At 46.0% G+C, this 13,468-nt stretch overlaps 1 protein-coding gene across 1 annotated transcript in view; it reads right to left on the reverse strand.

The window, feature by feature from the left end:
* LOC130296905 (uncharacterized) overlaps positions 1 to 8,021 on the reverse strand; it is a 43,764-nt gene extending 35,743 nt beyond the window's left edge. The window contains exons 1-6 of the mRNA XM_056548952.1: positions 7,894 to 8,021; positions 7,166 to 7,244; positions 5,453 to 5,626; positions 4,936 to 5,056; positions 4,713 to 4,852; positions 4,475 to 4,583 (exon numbers count right to left, since the gene is read on the reverse strand). Coding sequence (XP_056404927.1) covers positions 4,475 to 4,583; positions 4,713 to 4,852; positions 4,936 to 5,056; positions 5,453 to 5,626; positions 7,166 to 7,244; positions 7,894 to 8,021 — 751 coding nt within the window. The remainder of the gene's footprint in view (positions 1 to 4,474; positions 4,584 to 4,712; positions 4,853 to 4,935; positions 5,057 to 5,452; positions 5,627 to 7,165; positions 7,245 to 7,893) is intronic.
* Between the last annotated feature and the right edge of the window lie 5,447 nt (positions 8,022 to 13,468).

Below are 13,468 nucleotides of genomic sequence, written 5' to 3' on the forward strand. Positions count from 1 at the left end.
GGTGTCTGGTAGCGCCCCCTACAGTACAGGGAGGTATTACATGTTCTGTACTCTTTACCTGTATTACTGAAGTGTATGCACTGACTGGTGTCTGGTAGCGCCCCATACAGTACAGGGAGGTATTACATGTTGTGTACTCTTTACCTGTATTACTGAAGTGTATGCACTGACTGGTGTCTGGTAGCGCCCCCTACAGTACAGGGAGGTATTACATGTTCTGTACTCTTTACCTGTATTACTGAAGTGTATGCACTGACTGGTGTCTGGTAGCGCCCCATACAGTACAGGGAGGTATTACATGTTGTGTACTCTTTACCTGTATTACTGAAGTGTATGCACTGACTGGTGTCTGGTAGCGCCCCCTACAGTACAGGGAGGTATTACATGTTCTGTACTACTCTTTACCTGTACTACTGAAGTGTATGCACTGACTGGTGTCTGGTAGCGCCCCCTACAGTACAGGGAGGTATTACATGTTCTGTACTCTTTACCTGTATTACTGAAGTGTATGCACTGACTGGTGTCTGGTAGCGCCCCATACAGTACAGGGAGGTATTACATGTTGTGTACTCTTTACCTGTATTACTGAAGTGTATGCACTGACTGGTGTCTGGTAGCGCCCCCTACAGTACAGGGAGGTATTACATGTTCTGTACTCTTTACCTGTATTACTGAAGTGTATGCACTGACTGGTGTCTGGTAGCGCCCCATACAGTACAGGGAGGTATTACATGTTGTGTACTCTTTACCTGTATTACTGAAGTGTATGCACTGACTGGTGTCTGGTAGCGCCCCCTACAGTACAGGGAGGTATTACATGTTCTGTACTCTTTACCTGTATTACTGAAGTGTATGCACTGACTGGTATCTAGTAGCGCCACCTAGAGTACAGGGAGGTATTACATGTTCCGTACTCTTTACCTGTATTACTGAAGTGTATGCACTGACTGGTGTCTGGTAGCGCCCCCTACAGTACAGGGAGGTATTACATGTTCTGTACTCTTTACCTGTATTACTGAAGTGTATGCACTGACTGGTATCTAGTAGCGCCACCTAGAGTACAGGGAGGTATTACATGTTCCGTACTCTTTACCTGTGCCTTTGGACACCAGGTGAGGGCGGCTCCATTACTTTTTTAGGACACTGTGTACTGTACAGGACCCTGAAGAAGCTCCTGTCCTCTACATAGACAGTGATTACAGCTCCCAGCAGATCTTTATTACTTTTATATGTAAGGATTTGCTTTATCTATATTAGTTATCTACGTATTTTACATTAATTCTCACTTCTTCCTATTTTTGGATGACATTTTGGGGCTTTAGAACCAATTTCCAGGTTTCCATAGAGTTATGGGCTCAACATACAATGGATTCAACATACAATGGTCGTCCTGAAACCAATTAATATTGTAACTTGAGGGACCACTGTATAATATATATATATACATATACACAGGCAATCATGGTGACTGTCGTTTCAGCAGCTTCTCATCATGTAATACATACATAATATTTTAGTCACTTTGTTTACCAAAAATGGCTCCTTAGACCAGAAAAAAGTTCTCACGTCTTGGCCGCTACATTTCTCACTTGTCTGTAATCTGATGTCCACTGCCTGTACTTTCCATGTCTAATAATCAAGCAAACAAGAAAGGACAAAGGAGGTGGGGTTGGGGCTATGCACAGATAGGGAGTTAGCTGACCTGTGTATTTACAATCTATAAGCCTGTCTGCCTCCTCCAGACGGTCCACACTGTGCAGGAAAAATACATTAAAGGAAAACTGTCACCTGTTGTCTCCCGCACTATATACACAGGTACTGGTTTGGTGGATAGTGCGGGAGACGCTGATTAAAATGAGCCCTACCTTGTCAGGATCTGCGCCGCCGTTCTCCCGCAATTGTAGTTTTATTATGTGTTGAAATCTTCCTGTAACTGGCACGGGCGGGGCTTCGGCGCTTAACTGGCACTGATGTCAGCGCCGCTTATGAATATTCATCCCCCCCTCCCTCCAGCTCTCCCTCTCTTCGCCGCTCCTAACTGGGGGGGAGGGGGATGAATATTCATAAGCGGCGCTAACATCAGTGCCAGTTAAGCGCCGAAGCCCCGCCCGTGCCAGTTACAGGAAGATTTCAACACATAATAAAACTACAATTGTGGGAGAACGGCGGCGCAGATCCGGACAAGGTAGGGCTCATTTTAATCAGCGTCTCCAGCGTCAAGTGACAGTTTTCCTTTAAAGTTTCTTTAGTATCTCTGACCACCGATAAAGTTCTGGGCAACTGAGACTACTTGTTTTTCTACTACTGTATGTTCTGCCTATTAAAGGGGTATTCCAGGCAAAACCTTTTTTTATATATATCAACTGGCTCCGGAAAGTTAAACAGATTTGTAAATTACTTCTATTAAAAAATCTTAATCCTTCCAATAGTTATTAGCTTCTGAAGTTTTCTGTCTAACTGCTCAATGATGATGTCACGTCCCGGGAGCTGTGCATGATGGGAGAATATCCCCATAGGAACTGCACAGCTCCCGGGACGCGAGTCATCAGAGAGCAGTTAGACGCAAAACAACAACTCAACTTCAGAAGCTAATAACTATTGGAAGGATTAAGATTTTTTAATAGAAGCAATTTACAAATCTGTTTAACTTTCCGGAGCCAGTTGATATATAAAAAAAGTTTTGCCAGGAATACCCCCCCCCCCCCCTACAGGTGAATCTTCTGCTCTAGCCCAGGAAACCCTGCGGCAGTTAGCAGAGCCAAGACTAAACATAGAACAGGTTTGTAAAATATTTGCATTTTTTACAGTTTAAATTTTTTAATACAGTGGTCCCTCAACATACGATGGTAATCCGTCCCAAATGGACCATCGTTTGTTGAAACCATCATATGTTGAGGGATCCGTGCAATGTAAAGTATAGGACAGTGGTCTTCAACCTGCGGACCTCCAGATGTTGCAAAACTACAACACCCAGCATGCCCGGACAGCCAGCGGCTGTCCGGGCATGCTGGGAGTTGTAGTTTTGCAACATCTGGAGGTCCGCAGGTTGAAGACCACTGGTATTGGAGGTTATACTCACCTGTCCCCGCCACTCCGGACCGTCACCGCTCGTCACCGCTGCCCTGGATGTCGCCTTCCATCGCTGTCGCCGCGTCCCCGTGGTGTCCCCGACGCTCCGGTAAGGCCTCTGCTTCCCCGGCATCCTCGCTCTCCATTGCTGCCATCACGTCGTTACGCACGCCGCTCCTATTGGATGACGGGACGGCGTGCGCAGCGACGTGATGACGACGATGGAGAGCGCCGACGATGCAGGGGATCCCGAAGAGGACGCGCCGGAGCCCCGAGGACAGGTAAGTGATCGTCAGCGGACCACACGGGGCACCGTAAACGGCTATCCGGTGGCAGCTGAAGCAGTCTGTGCTGGAGGATAGCCGTTTATGCGATGGCCCCGACATACAAAAGCACCATATGTTGATGCTGCCTCTGAGAGGCCATCGCATGTTGAAATGATCGTATGTCGGGGCCATCGTAGGTTGGGGGGGGGGGGTCACTGTATTCAGATGTTTTTTTGTTTGTTTTTATTTAAACACAGATTTCCAGGATCATTTTAACTATGTCCGTTTAGGTTAAATTACTTACATTTCTTTCTTTTAATAAAATGGTCACTGATGGTGTTACGGCTTTAATTTGATATATTTTCTAGTGTTTCTATGTTTTTTAAGTTATTCATGGCTTAATATTTGAACTGTCTGATAGATTTCCATTACTGAGAAGGGCTCATTGTTGGCCTATAAAACCGCTAATGCTAACCCCCGTATAACTACCTGGTACCCACCACTACTGGGAGAAGCTGGGTATAGGCAGGAACAGAACATCAAAATGGTGGTCCGAGGCTGAGTTTATTATGGTGACAAAATCTACGGTTCTTAAGCAGCATCTCAGGAATTTGGCAGCCAAGGTGTTCAGCCTGGAGTATAACAGGATCCATAGATCACCTTGGAGAGGATCTCTATGTGCAGTCACCTCCCTCAGGTCCTGTACTCTACATAACACAGGGGATCACTGGGGCCTGAAGGGTTAATGTAATGTAGATCTAAGGTGGAGCCTCCCCTGAAGAAACCTCTGAATTCCCTCTGTAATCCATTATTACATACCTGGGACAACACCTCCTGGAATTATTCCATACCTGGGACAACACCTCCTGGAATTATTCCATACCTGGGACAACACCTCCTGGAATTATTACATACCTGGGACAACACCTCCTGGAATTATTACATACCTGGGACAACACCTCCTGGAATTATTACATACCTGGGACAACACCTCCTGGAATTATTACATACCTGGGACAACACCTCCTGGAATTATTACATACCTGGGACAACACCTCCTGGAATTATTACATACCTGGGGTAACCCCTCCTGGAATTATTACATACCTGGGGTAACCCCTCCTGGAATTATTACATACCTGGGGTAACACCTCCTGGAATTTCCTCCTTCACTTCCCTCATACACGGGTGATGGCCCCTCATCCTCTCTTCTTCATCCTCCACTTTATTATTAGTCAGATCTCCCCCCTGATGTGACATATAGAACAATTCATTACAATACAGCAGACAGGAGGAGCAACAGAGACACCCAAAATCTATCCCCACATCTATGACTGCAGGACCCCCCTATAGAGATATAGGAGCAGCCTCATCTACCTGATGCTTCTCTGGGACATTTCCCTCTGGACAGTCCTGGGAATACAGAGGACGGGGACACCTCTCGGGTGGATTTCTATCAATGACTCCATCTGTAGGGAACACACAGGGAATGAATACATCACCTCTTGTATATCCATCTGTAGGGAACACACAGGGAATGAATACAACATCTCCTGTACATCTGTAGGGGACAGTGATATCTATATATGTCTCTACTTACCTGGAGCTGTTCGGGGCCGGTGATCCTCCATCATGTCCTGGTACAGATCCTTGTGTCCTTCTACATACTCCCACTCCTCCATGGAGAAATAGACCGCCACATCCTGACACCTTATAGGAACCTGACACACAATGATATCGTCATCACCCCGACCCCTCCATTACTGTATAATGTCCCAGCAGTGTCACCTCTCTAATCATCACCAGACCCCTCCATTACTATATAATGACCCAGCAGTGTCACCTCTCTAATCATCACCAGACCCCTCCATTACTGTATAATGTCCAGCAGTGTCACCTCTCCAGTCATCACCAGACCCCTCCATTACTGTATAATGTCCCAGCAGTGTCACCTCTCCAGTCATTACCAGACCCCTCCATTACTGTATAATGTCCCAGCAGTGTCACCTCTCCAGTCATCACCAGACCCCTCCATTACTGTATAATGTCCCAGCAGTGTCACCTCTCTAATCATCACCAGACCCCTCCATTACTGTATAATGTCCCAGCAGTGTCACCTCTCCAGTCAGCAGCTCAGTGATCCTGTGGGTGAGTTCTAGGATCTTCTCCTCATGTATCGGTGAGTGAGGTGGAGGCTCCGTGATGGGGCCCCGGGCCCTGCTCCATCCTCCTGACTCATGGCTGCTGGGGGCCACACACTCCCCCCATGTCTTCTTCACTATGGTGTAATCCTGTGTATGGAGAGAGACAATGATGGGACTGACCCCAGTAGTCCTCCCTCACTACAAAGAGGAGATTGTGCCCCTGTATAGAGCTCTAGTGAGCACATCTGGAATACTGGGGTCAGTTCTGGAGACCTCACCTACAAAGAGACATCCAGAACATAGAGCGGCTCCAAAGATGGGGGAAAACAATGGTGGAAATGTAGATGGGGGGACAACAATGGTGGAAATTTAGATGGGGGGACAACAATGGTGGAAATGTAGATGGGGGGGACAACAATGGTGGAAATGTAGTTGGGGGGACAACAATGGTGGAAATGTAGTTGGGGGGACAACAATGGTGGAAATGTAGATGGTGGGACAACAATGGTGGAAATGTAGATGGGGGGACAACAATGGTGGAAATGTATATGGGGGGACAACAATGGTGGAAATGTAGATGGGGGGACAACAATGGTGGAAATGTAGATGGTGGGACAACAATGGTGGAAATGTAGATGGGGGGACAACAATGGTGGAAATGTATATGGGGGGACAACAATGGTGGAAATGTAGATGGGGACAACAATGGTGGAAATGTAGATGGGGACAACAATGGTGGAAATGTAGATGGGGACAACAATGGTGGAAATGTAGATGGGGACAACAATGGTGGAAATGTAGATGGGGACAACAATGGTGGAAATGTAGATGGGGGGGGACAACAATGGTGGAAATGTAGATGAGTGGGGACAACAATGGTGGAAATGTAGATGAGGGGGGACAACAATGGTGGAAATGTAGATGAGGGGGGACAACAATGGTGGAAATGTAGATGAGGGGGGACAACAATGGTGGAAATGTAGTTGGGGGACAACAATGGTGGAAATGTAGTTGGGGGACAACAATGGTGGAAATGTAGTTGGGGGGACAACAATGGTGGAAATGTAGATGGAGACAACAATGGTGGAAATGTAGATGAGGGGGGACAACAATGGTGGAAATGTAGATGAGGGGGGACAACAATGGTGGAAATGTAGTTGGGGGGGACAACAATGGTGGAAATGTAGATGAGGGGGGACAACAATGGTGGAAATGTAGTTGGGGGGGACAACAATGGTGGAAATGTAGTTGGAGGGGACAACAATGGTGGAAATGTAGTTGGGGGGGACAACAATGGTGGAAATGTAGTTGGGGGGGACAACAATGGTGGAAATGTAGTTGGGGGGGGGACAACAATGGTGGAAATGTAGTTGGGGACAACAATGGTGGAAATGTAGTTGGGGACAACAATGGTGGAAATGTAATTGGGGACAACAATGGTGGAAATGTAGATGGGGGACAACAATGGTGGAAATGTAGTTGGGGACAACAATGGTGGAAATGTAGTTGGGGACAACAATGGTGGAAATGTAGTTGGGGACAACAATGGTGGAAATGTAGTTGGGGACAACAATGGTGGAAATGTAGATGGGGGGGGACAACAATGGTGGAAATGTAGATGGGGACAACAATGGTGGAAATGTAGATGGGGACAACAATGGTGGAAATGTAGATGGGTCACCTCACCTCTCCGGTCAGCAGGTGGAGGATCTCCAAGGTGAAGTGTAATATTCTCTTAGTCATCTCATTCCTGTCCTTGTCCATCCTTGGGGGTCATTCAGAAGAAGAGGAGACAACGGGGTCAGCTGGAGGGAAAGAGTCCTGTAAAAGAGGAGGAGACTGAATTACATAACACACTGTAACAAACCTCCTCCTCATGTAATCTCCTTAATACTGGGGTGACACACTGTAACAAACCTTCTCCTCATGTAATCTCCTTACTACTGGGATGACACACTGTAACAAACCTCCTCCTCATGTAATCTCCTTACTACTGGGGTGACACACTGTAACAATCCTCCTCCTCATGTTATCTCCTTACTACTGGGGTGACACACTGTAACAAACCTCCTCCTCATGTGATCTCCTTTCTACTGGGGTGACACACTGTAACAAACCCCCTCCTCATGTAATCTCCTTACTACTGGGGTGACACACTGTAACAATCCCCCTCCTCATGTAATCTCCTTACTACTGGGGTGACACACTGTAACAAACCTCCTCCTCATGTAATCTTACTACTGGGGTGACACACTGTAACAAACCTCCTCCTCATGTAATCTCCTTACTACTGGGGTGACACACTGTAACAATCCTCCTCCTCATGTAATCTCCTTACTACTGGGGTGACACACTGTAACAAACCTCCTCCTCATGTAATCTCCTTACTACTGGGGTGACACACTGTAACAAACCTCCTCCTCATATAATCTCCAAACAAGACACAAACAGCAGTGACTGCCCGATCAGGTCCTGCTCTGTTTCTGTTCCATGCTCGCGGTGTAGGACCTGTGATGATGTCACAGTCACGTGACCAATACATTTTGGAGGCGGAGCTGTGCAGGATAATGGAACTGTGGGTATGATCATGTGACACGAGTGGGCGGAGCCAACCAGTGGGATTGGACCCGTGGAGTTGAAGGACCTGTGAAGATGATCATATGACAGGAATGGGCGGAGCTCAGCGGGTTTTTTTTGTTTTTTTTTTGTATTTTAAATGTTAAATATTTTTGGGGAAAATCATAATCAAGGAAAAAAAAGTATTTAATTTGTTTAAAAGTATTTAATTTGTTTATTTTTGTAGAAGAAACAGCAGTAAACAATACATAAATAAAGTTTTGATTAAGTAAGTGAGGATTTTAAGGGGTTAAACACCATTGGGCTCCTACATAGTACCCAACTATATCCAGACAGTAACTATGTGTTTTGCAAACAGTGTGGCTCCAGATGTTGCGAAACTACTCCCAGTATGTCCGGTCTTGCTGGGAGTTGTAGTTTTGACACAGCAGGAGACACACTGTTTGGAATACACTAAAGTTACTAATGTTTTCAATGGGTTAAATCAGTGGTCTCCAACCTGCGGACCTCCAGATGTTGCAAAACTACAACTCCCAGCATGCCCGGACAGCCAACGGCTGTCCGGGCATGCTGGGAGTTGTAGTTTTGCAACATCTGGAGGTCCGCAGGTTGAAGACCACTGGGTTAAATAACGTGGAGCAATTGATGAAAATTCGTCTTCTTAAAATCCTCTTCTGACCCCTAAAAACTTTTGTTATTTTTTCCGTACACGGCGCTATTTATGAGGGTCATTTTGGCGCCGTGATCTATAGTTTTTATTGGGACCATTTTTGTTTTGATGGGACTTTTTAATCGCTTTTTATTTAGCGGTCGGATCAGACACCTATTAAAGGGGTACTCCGGTGAAAACCTTTTTTCTTTTAAATCAACTGGTGGCAGACAGTTAAACATATTTGTAAATGACTTCTATTAAAAAATCTTAATCCTTCCAGTACTTATTAGCTGCTGAATGCTACAGAGGAAATTCCTTTCTTTTTGGAACACTGATGACATCACGACCACAGTGCTCTCTGCTGACATCTCTGTCCATTTTAGCAACCATGCATAACAGATGTATGCTAAGGGCAGCATGGTGGCTCAGTGGTTAGCACTGCTGCCTTGCAGTGCTGGGGACTTGGGTTCAAATCCCACTTAGGACAACAATAAATAAAGCGTTATTATTATTATAATAACGTCAGCAGAGAGAACTGTGGTCATGATGTCATCAGAGAGCATTCCAAAAAGAAAATAATTTCCTCTGTAGTATTCAGCAGCTAATAAGTACAGGAAGGATTAACCCCTTCATGACCCAGCCCATTTTCACCTTCATGACCTGGGCATTTTTTGAAAATCTGACCACTGTCACTTTAAACATTAATAACTCTGATGCTTTTACTTATCATTCTGGTTCCGAGATAGTTTTTTCGTGACATATTCTACTTTATGTTATTGGTAAAATTTCACTGATATTTGTATCCTTTCTTGGTAAAAAATCTAAAAATTTCATGAAAATTTTGAAAATTTAGCATTTTTCTAACTTTGAAAGTCTCTGCTTGAAAGGAAAATGGATATTCCAAATAAATTACATATTGATTCACATATACAATATGTCTACTTTGTGTTTGCATTAAAAAATTGACAAGTTTTTACTTTTGGAGACATCAGAGGGCTTCAAAGTTCCGCAGCAATTTTCCAATTTTTCTCAAGATTTTCAAAATCGTAATTTTTCAGGGCCCAGTTCAGGTTGGAAGTGGATTTTAAGGATCTTCATATTAGAAATACCCCATAAATGACCCCATTATAAAAACTGCACCCCCCAAAGTATTCAAAATGACATTCAGTAAGTGTTTTAACCCTTTAGGTGTTTCACAGGAATAGCAGCAAAGTGAAGGAGAAAATTCTAAATCTTCATTTTTTACACTCGCATTTTCTTGTAGACCCAATTTTTGAATTTTTACAAGGGGTAAAAGGAGAGAAATCACCTAAAATTTGTAACCCAATTTCTCTCGAGTAAGTAACCACTTCATATGTGTATGTAAAGTGTTCGGCGGGCGCAGTAGAGGGCTCAGAAGGGAAGGAGCGACAATGGGATTTTGGAGAGTGAGTTTTTATGAAAGGGTTTTTGGGGGGCATGTCCCATTTAGGAAGCCCCTATGGTGCCAGAACAGTGGACCCCCCCCCCACATGTGACCCCATTTTGGAAACTATACCCCTCATGGAATGTAATAAGGGGTGCAGTGAGCATTTACACCCCACTGGCGTTTGACAGATATTTGAAACAGTGGACTGTGCAAATCAAAAATTTTATTTTTCATTTTCACAGACCACTGTTCCAAAACTCTGTCATACACCAGTGGGGTGTAAATTCTCACTGCACCCCTTATTAAATTCCGTGAGGGGTGTAGTTTCCAAAATGGGGTCACATGTGGATATTTATTGTTTTGCGTTTGTCAGAACCGCTGTAACAATCAGCCACCCCTGTGCAAATCGCCTCAAATGTACATGGTGCGCTCTCCCTTCTGGGCCTTGTTGTGCGCCCCCAGAGCACTTTGCGCCCACATATGGGGTATCTCCGTAGTCGGGAGAAATTGCGTTACAAATTTAGATGGTCTTTTTTCCCTTTTACCTCTTGTGAAAATGAAAAGTATAGGGCAACACCAGCATGTCAGTGTAAAAAATTAATTTTTTTACACTAACATGCTGGTGTAGACCCCAACTTCACCTTTTCATAAGGGGTTAAAGAAGAAAAAGCCCCCCAAAATTTGTAAGGCAATTTCTCCCGAGTACGGCGATACCCCATATGTGTCCCAAAACTGTTGCCCTGAAATACGACAGGGCTCCAAAGTGAGAGCGCCATGCGCATTTGAGGCCTGAATTAGGGATTTGCATAGGGGTGGACATAGGGGTATTCTACGCCAGTGATTCCCAAACAGGGTGCCTCCAGCTGTTGCAAAACTCCCAGCATGCCTGGACAGTCAATGGCTGTCCGGCAATACTGGGAGTTATTATTTTGCAACAGCTGGAGGCTCCGTTTTGGAAACAGTAGCGTACCAGACGTTTTTCATTTTTTGGGGGGAGGGGGGGCTGTGTAGGGGTATGTGTATATGTAGTGTTTTTTACTTTTTATTTTAGGTTAGTGTCAGTGTAGTGTAGTGTTTTTAGGGCACAGTCACATGGGCAGAGGTTCACAGCAAGTTTGCCGCTGGAAGTTTGAGCTGCAGCGCAAAATTTGCGCCATCTCAAACTTGCAGCACTCACTGTAAACCTCCGCCCATGTGAGTGTACCCTGTACATTCACATTGGGGGGAGGGGGCAAACATCCAGCTGTTGCAAACTCCGAGCATGCCCTTTGGCTGTCCGTGCATGCTGGGAGTTGTAGTTTTGCAACAGCTGGAGGAACACTGGTTTGGAAACACTAAGTTAAGTAATAAACTTTCAAGTGCTTTGCAACCAAACTTAGTGTTTCCAAACCAGTGTGCCTCCAGCTGTTGCAAAACTACAACTCCCAGCATGCATGGTCTGTCAGTGCATGCTGGGAGTTATAGTTTTGCAACAATTGCAACAGCTGGAGGCACTGAGGTAGGAAACGGACAATGTTTCCCAACTAGTGTGCCTCCAGTTGTTGCAAAACTACAACTCCCAGCATGCCCAGACTGCCAAGGCATGCTGGAAGTTGTAGTTCGGCAATATCTGAAGGATCAGATGTTGCCGAACTACAACTTCCAGCATGCTTGGGCAGTCTGGGCATGCTGGGAGTTGTAGTTTTGCAACATCTGGAGGTCCACAGTTTGGAGACCACTGTATAATGGTCTCCAATCTGTACTCTTCCAGATGTTAGAGAACTACAACTCCCAGCATGCCTGGACAGACTGAGCATGCTGAGATTTGTAGTTTTGCAACATCTGGAAGAGCACAGATTGGAGACCATTATACAGTGGTCTCCAAACTGAGGACCTCCAGATGTTGCAAAACTACAACTCCCAGCATGCCCAGAAAGCCAAAGGCTGTCTGGGCATGCTGGGAGTTGCAGTTTTGAAACTCTCAGAGGCAGCAGTGAGATCGCTTTACGGCGATCTCACTGCTGCCAATGAAGATGCCGCACTGCTGCCGGAAACTCACCGCCAGGACGCAGCGCAGCCGGGACCGCACGGAGGACGCCGGGACCGCACGGAGGACGCCGGGACCGCTCGGGACACCGCTCCGACGGGTAAGTGACGCCGGGGGACGGGTCAGGGACACTTAGTAGAGCGGTGTGTGTCCCGATCCCTGTGATCTGGACTCACACACCGCGCTGCTAAGTATTCTGATAGCGAAACGCTGCTATCAGCTAGTCAGATTTGACCAGCTGATAGCAGCGATCGCTGGGGGGGGTGGGCGACGAAACCCCCTGTGGTCGCATGGTAAGATGGCTGGCTATCAGTGATAGCCACCATCTCTCCGGGCGCTGCGGGATGCCGCGAGTAGCGGCAGTAATGTCCATGACGTACCTGTATGTCATGGGTCGGGAACACCTTGCCACCCATGACGTACAGGTATGTCATAGGTCGGGAAGGGGTTAAGATTTTTTAATAGAAGTAATTTATAAATATGTTTAACTTTCTGCCACCAGTTGATTTAAAAGAAAAAAGGTTTTCACCGGAGTACCCCTTTAACCCCTTAGAGGGGTACTCCCGTGCCCCAGCGTTCTCAACATTATGTTCAGAACACTTAGAGCAGGCGGCCGTGATTGTGACGTCAGCACCACGCCCCCCCCCCCTCTCATGTCTATTGGGTGTGGTCATCACGCCCCCCTCCCATAGACATGAATGGAGGAGGCGTGGTGTGACATCACTAGGGGCGTGGCCTTGACGCCACAACCACTGCTGCCGGAACCCAGTGTTTCCTTAGAACGTCGGGTGCTGCGGGAGATCGCGGAGATCCCACCGCTGGGATATGGGATAAGATGTCTAGCGTCGGAGTAACCCTTTAAGGACGCAGACAATTTTATTTTCATGTTTTTAAACGAAAGCCGCAATTTTGCTAATTTTGGGAGGTTTCATTTTCACGCTGTAAACTTTACAGTAGAAATGACGTTTTCTTTATTCTGTGTCAGTACCATTAAAATCCTCCCCATGATTACATAAATATTTTTACAAAATTTACAAAAAACAGTCTTTTCCTCAGCAGCAATATAAATCATGTATTTACATTGCTGCTGAGGAAAAGACTGAGTATAGTCTTGAAACGCGTCCAGCCCCCCCAATACGATTATTGAGACCACTTACCTAAGCCTTTGTGAGTCCCGCATCGATAGGTGTCTCACCCGGTCAGTTGCCAGCCACATACGCGCGTCTTGTAGCCACGAGGACGCGACCGCTACTCTGAATAGAAGCGCTGGAGCTACAACACTCGGAGCCCACCGCCCGTCACGGCACCTTCACCATAGGAGACGGC

The sequence above is a fragment of the Hyla sarda genome, chromosome 12 (assembly GCF_029499605.1).
Source record: "Hyla sarda isolate aHylSar1 chromosome 12, aHylSar1.hap1, whole genome shotgun sequence".
NCBI classification, from domain to species: Eukaryota; Metazoa; Chordata; class Amphibia; order Anura; family Hylidae; genus Hyla; species Hyla sarda.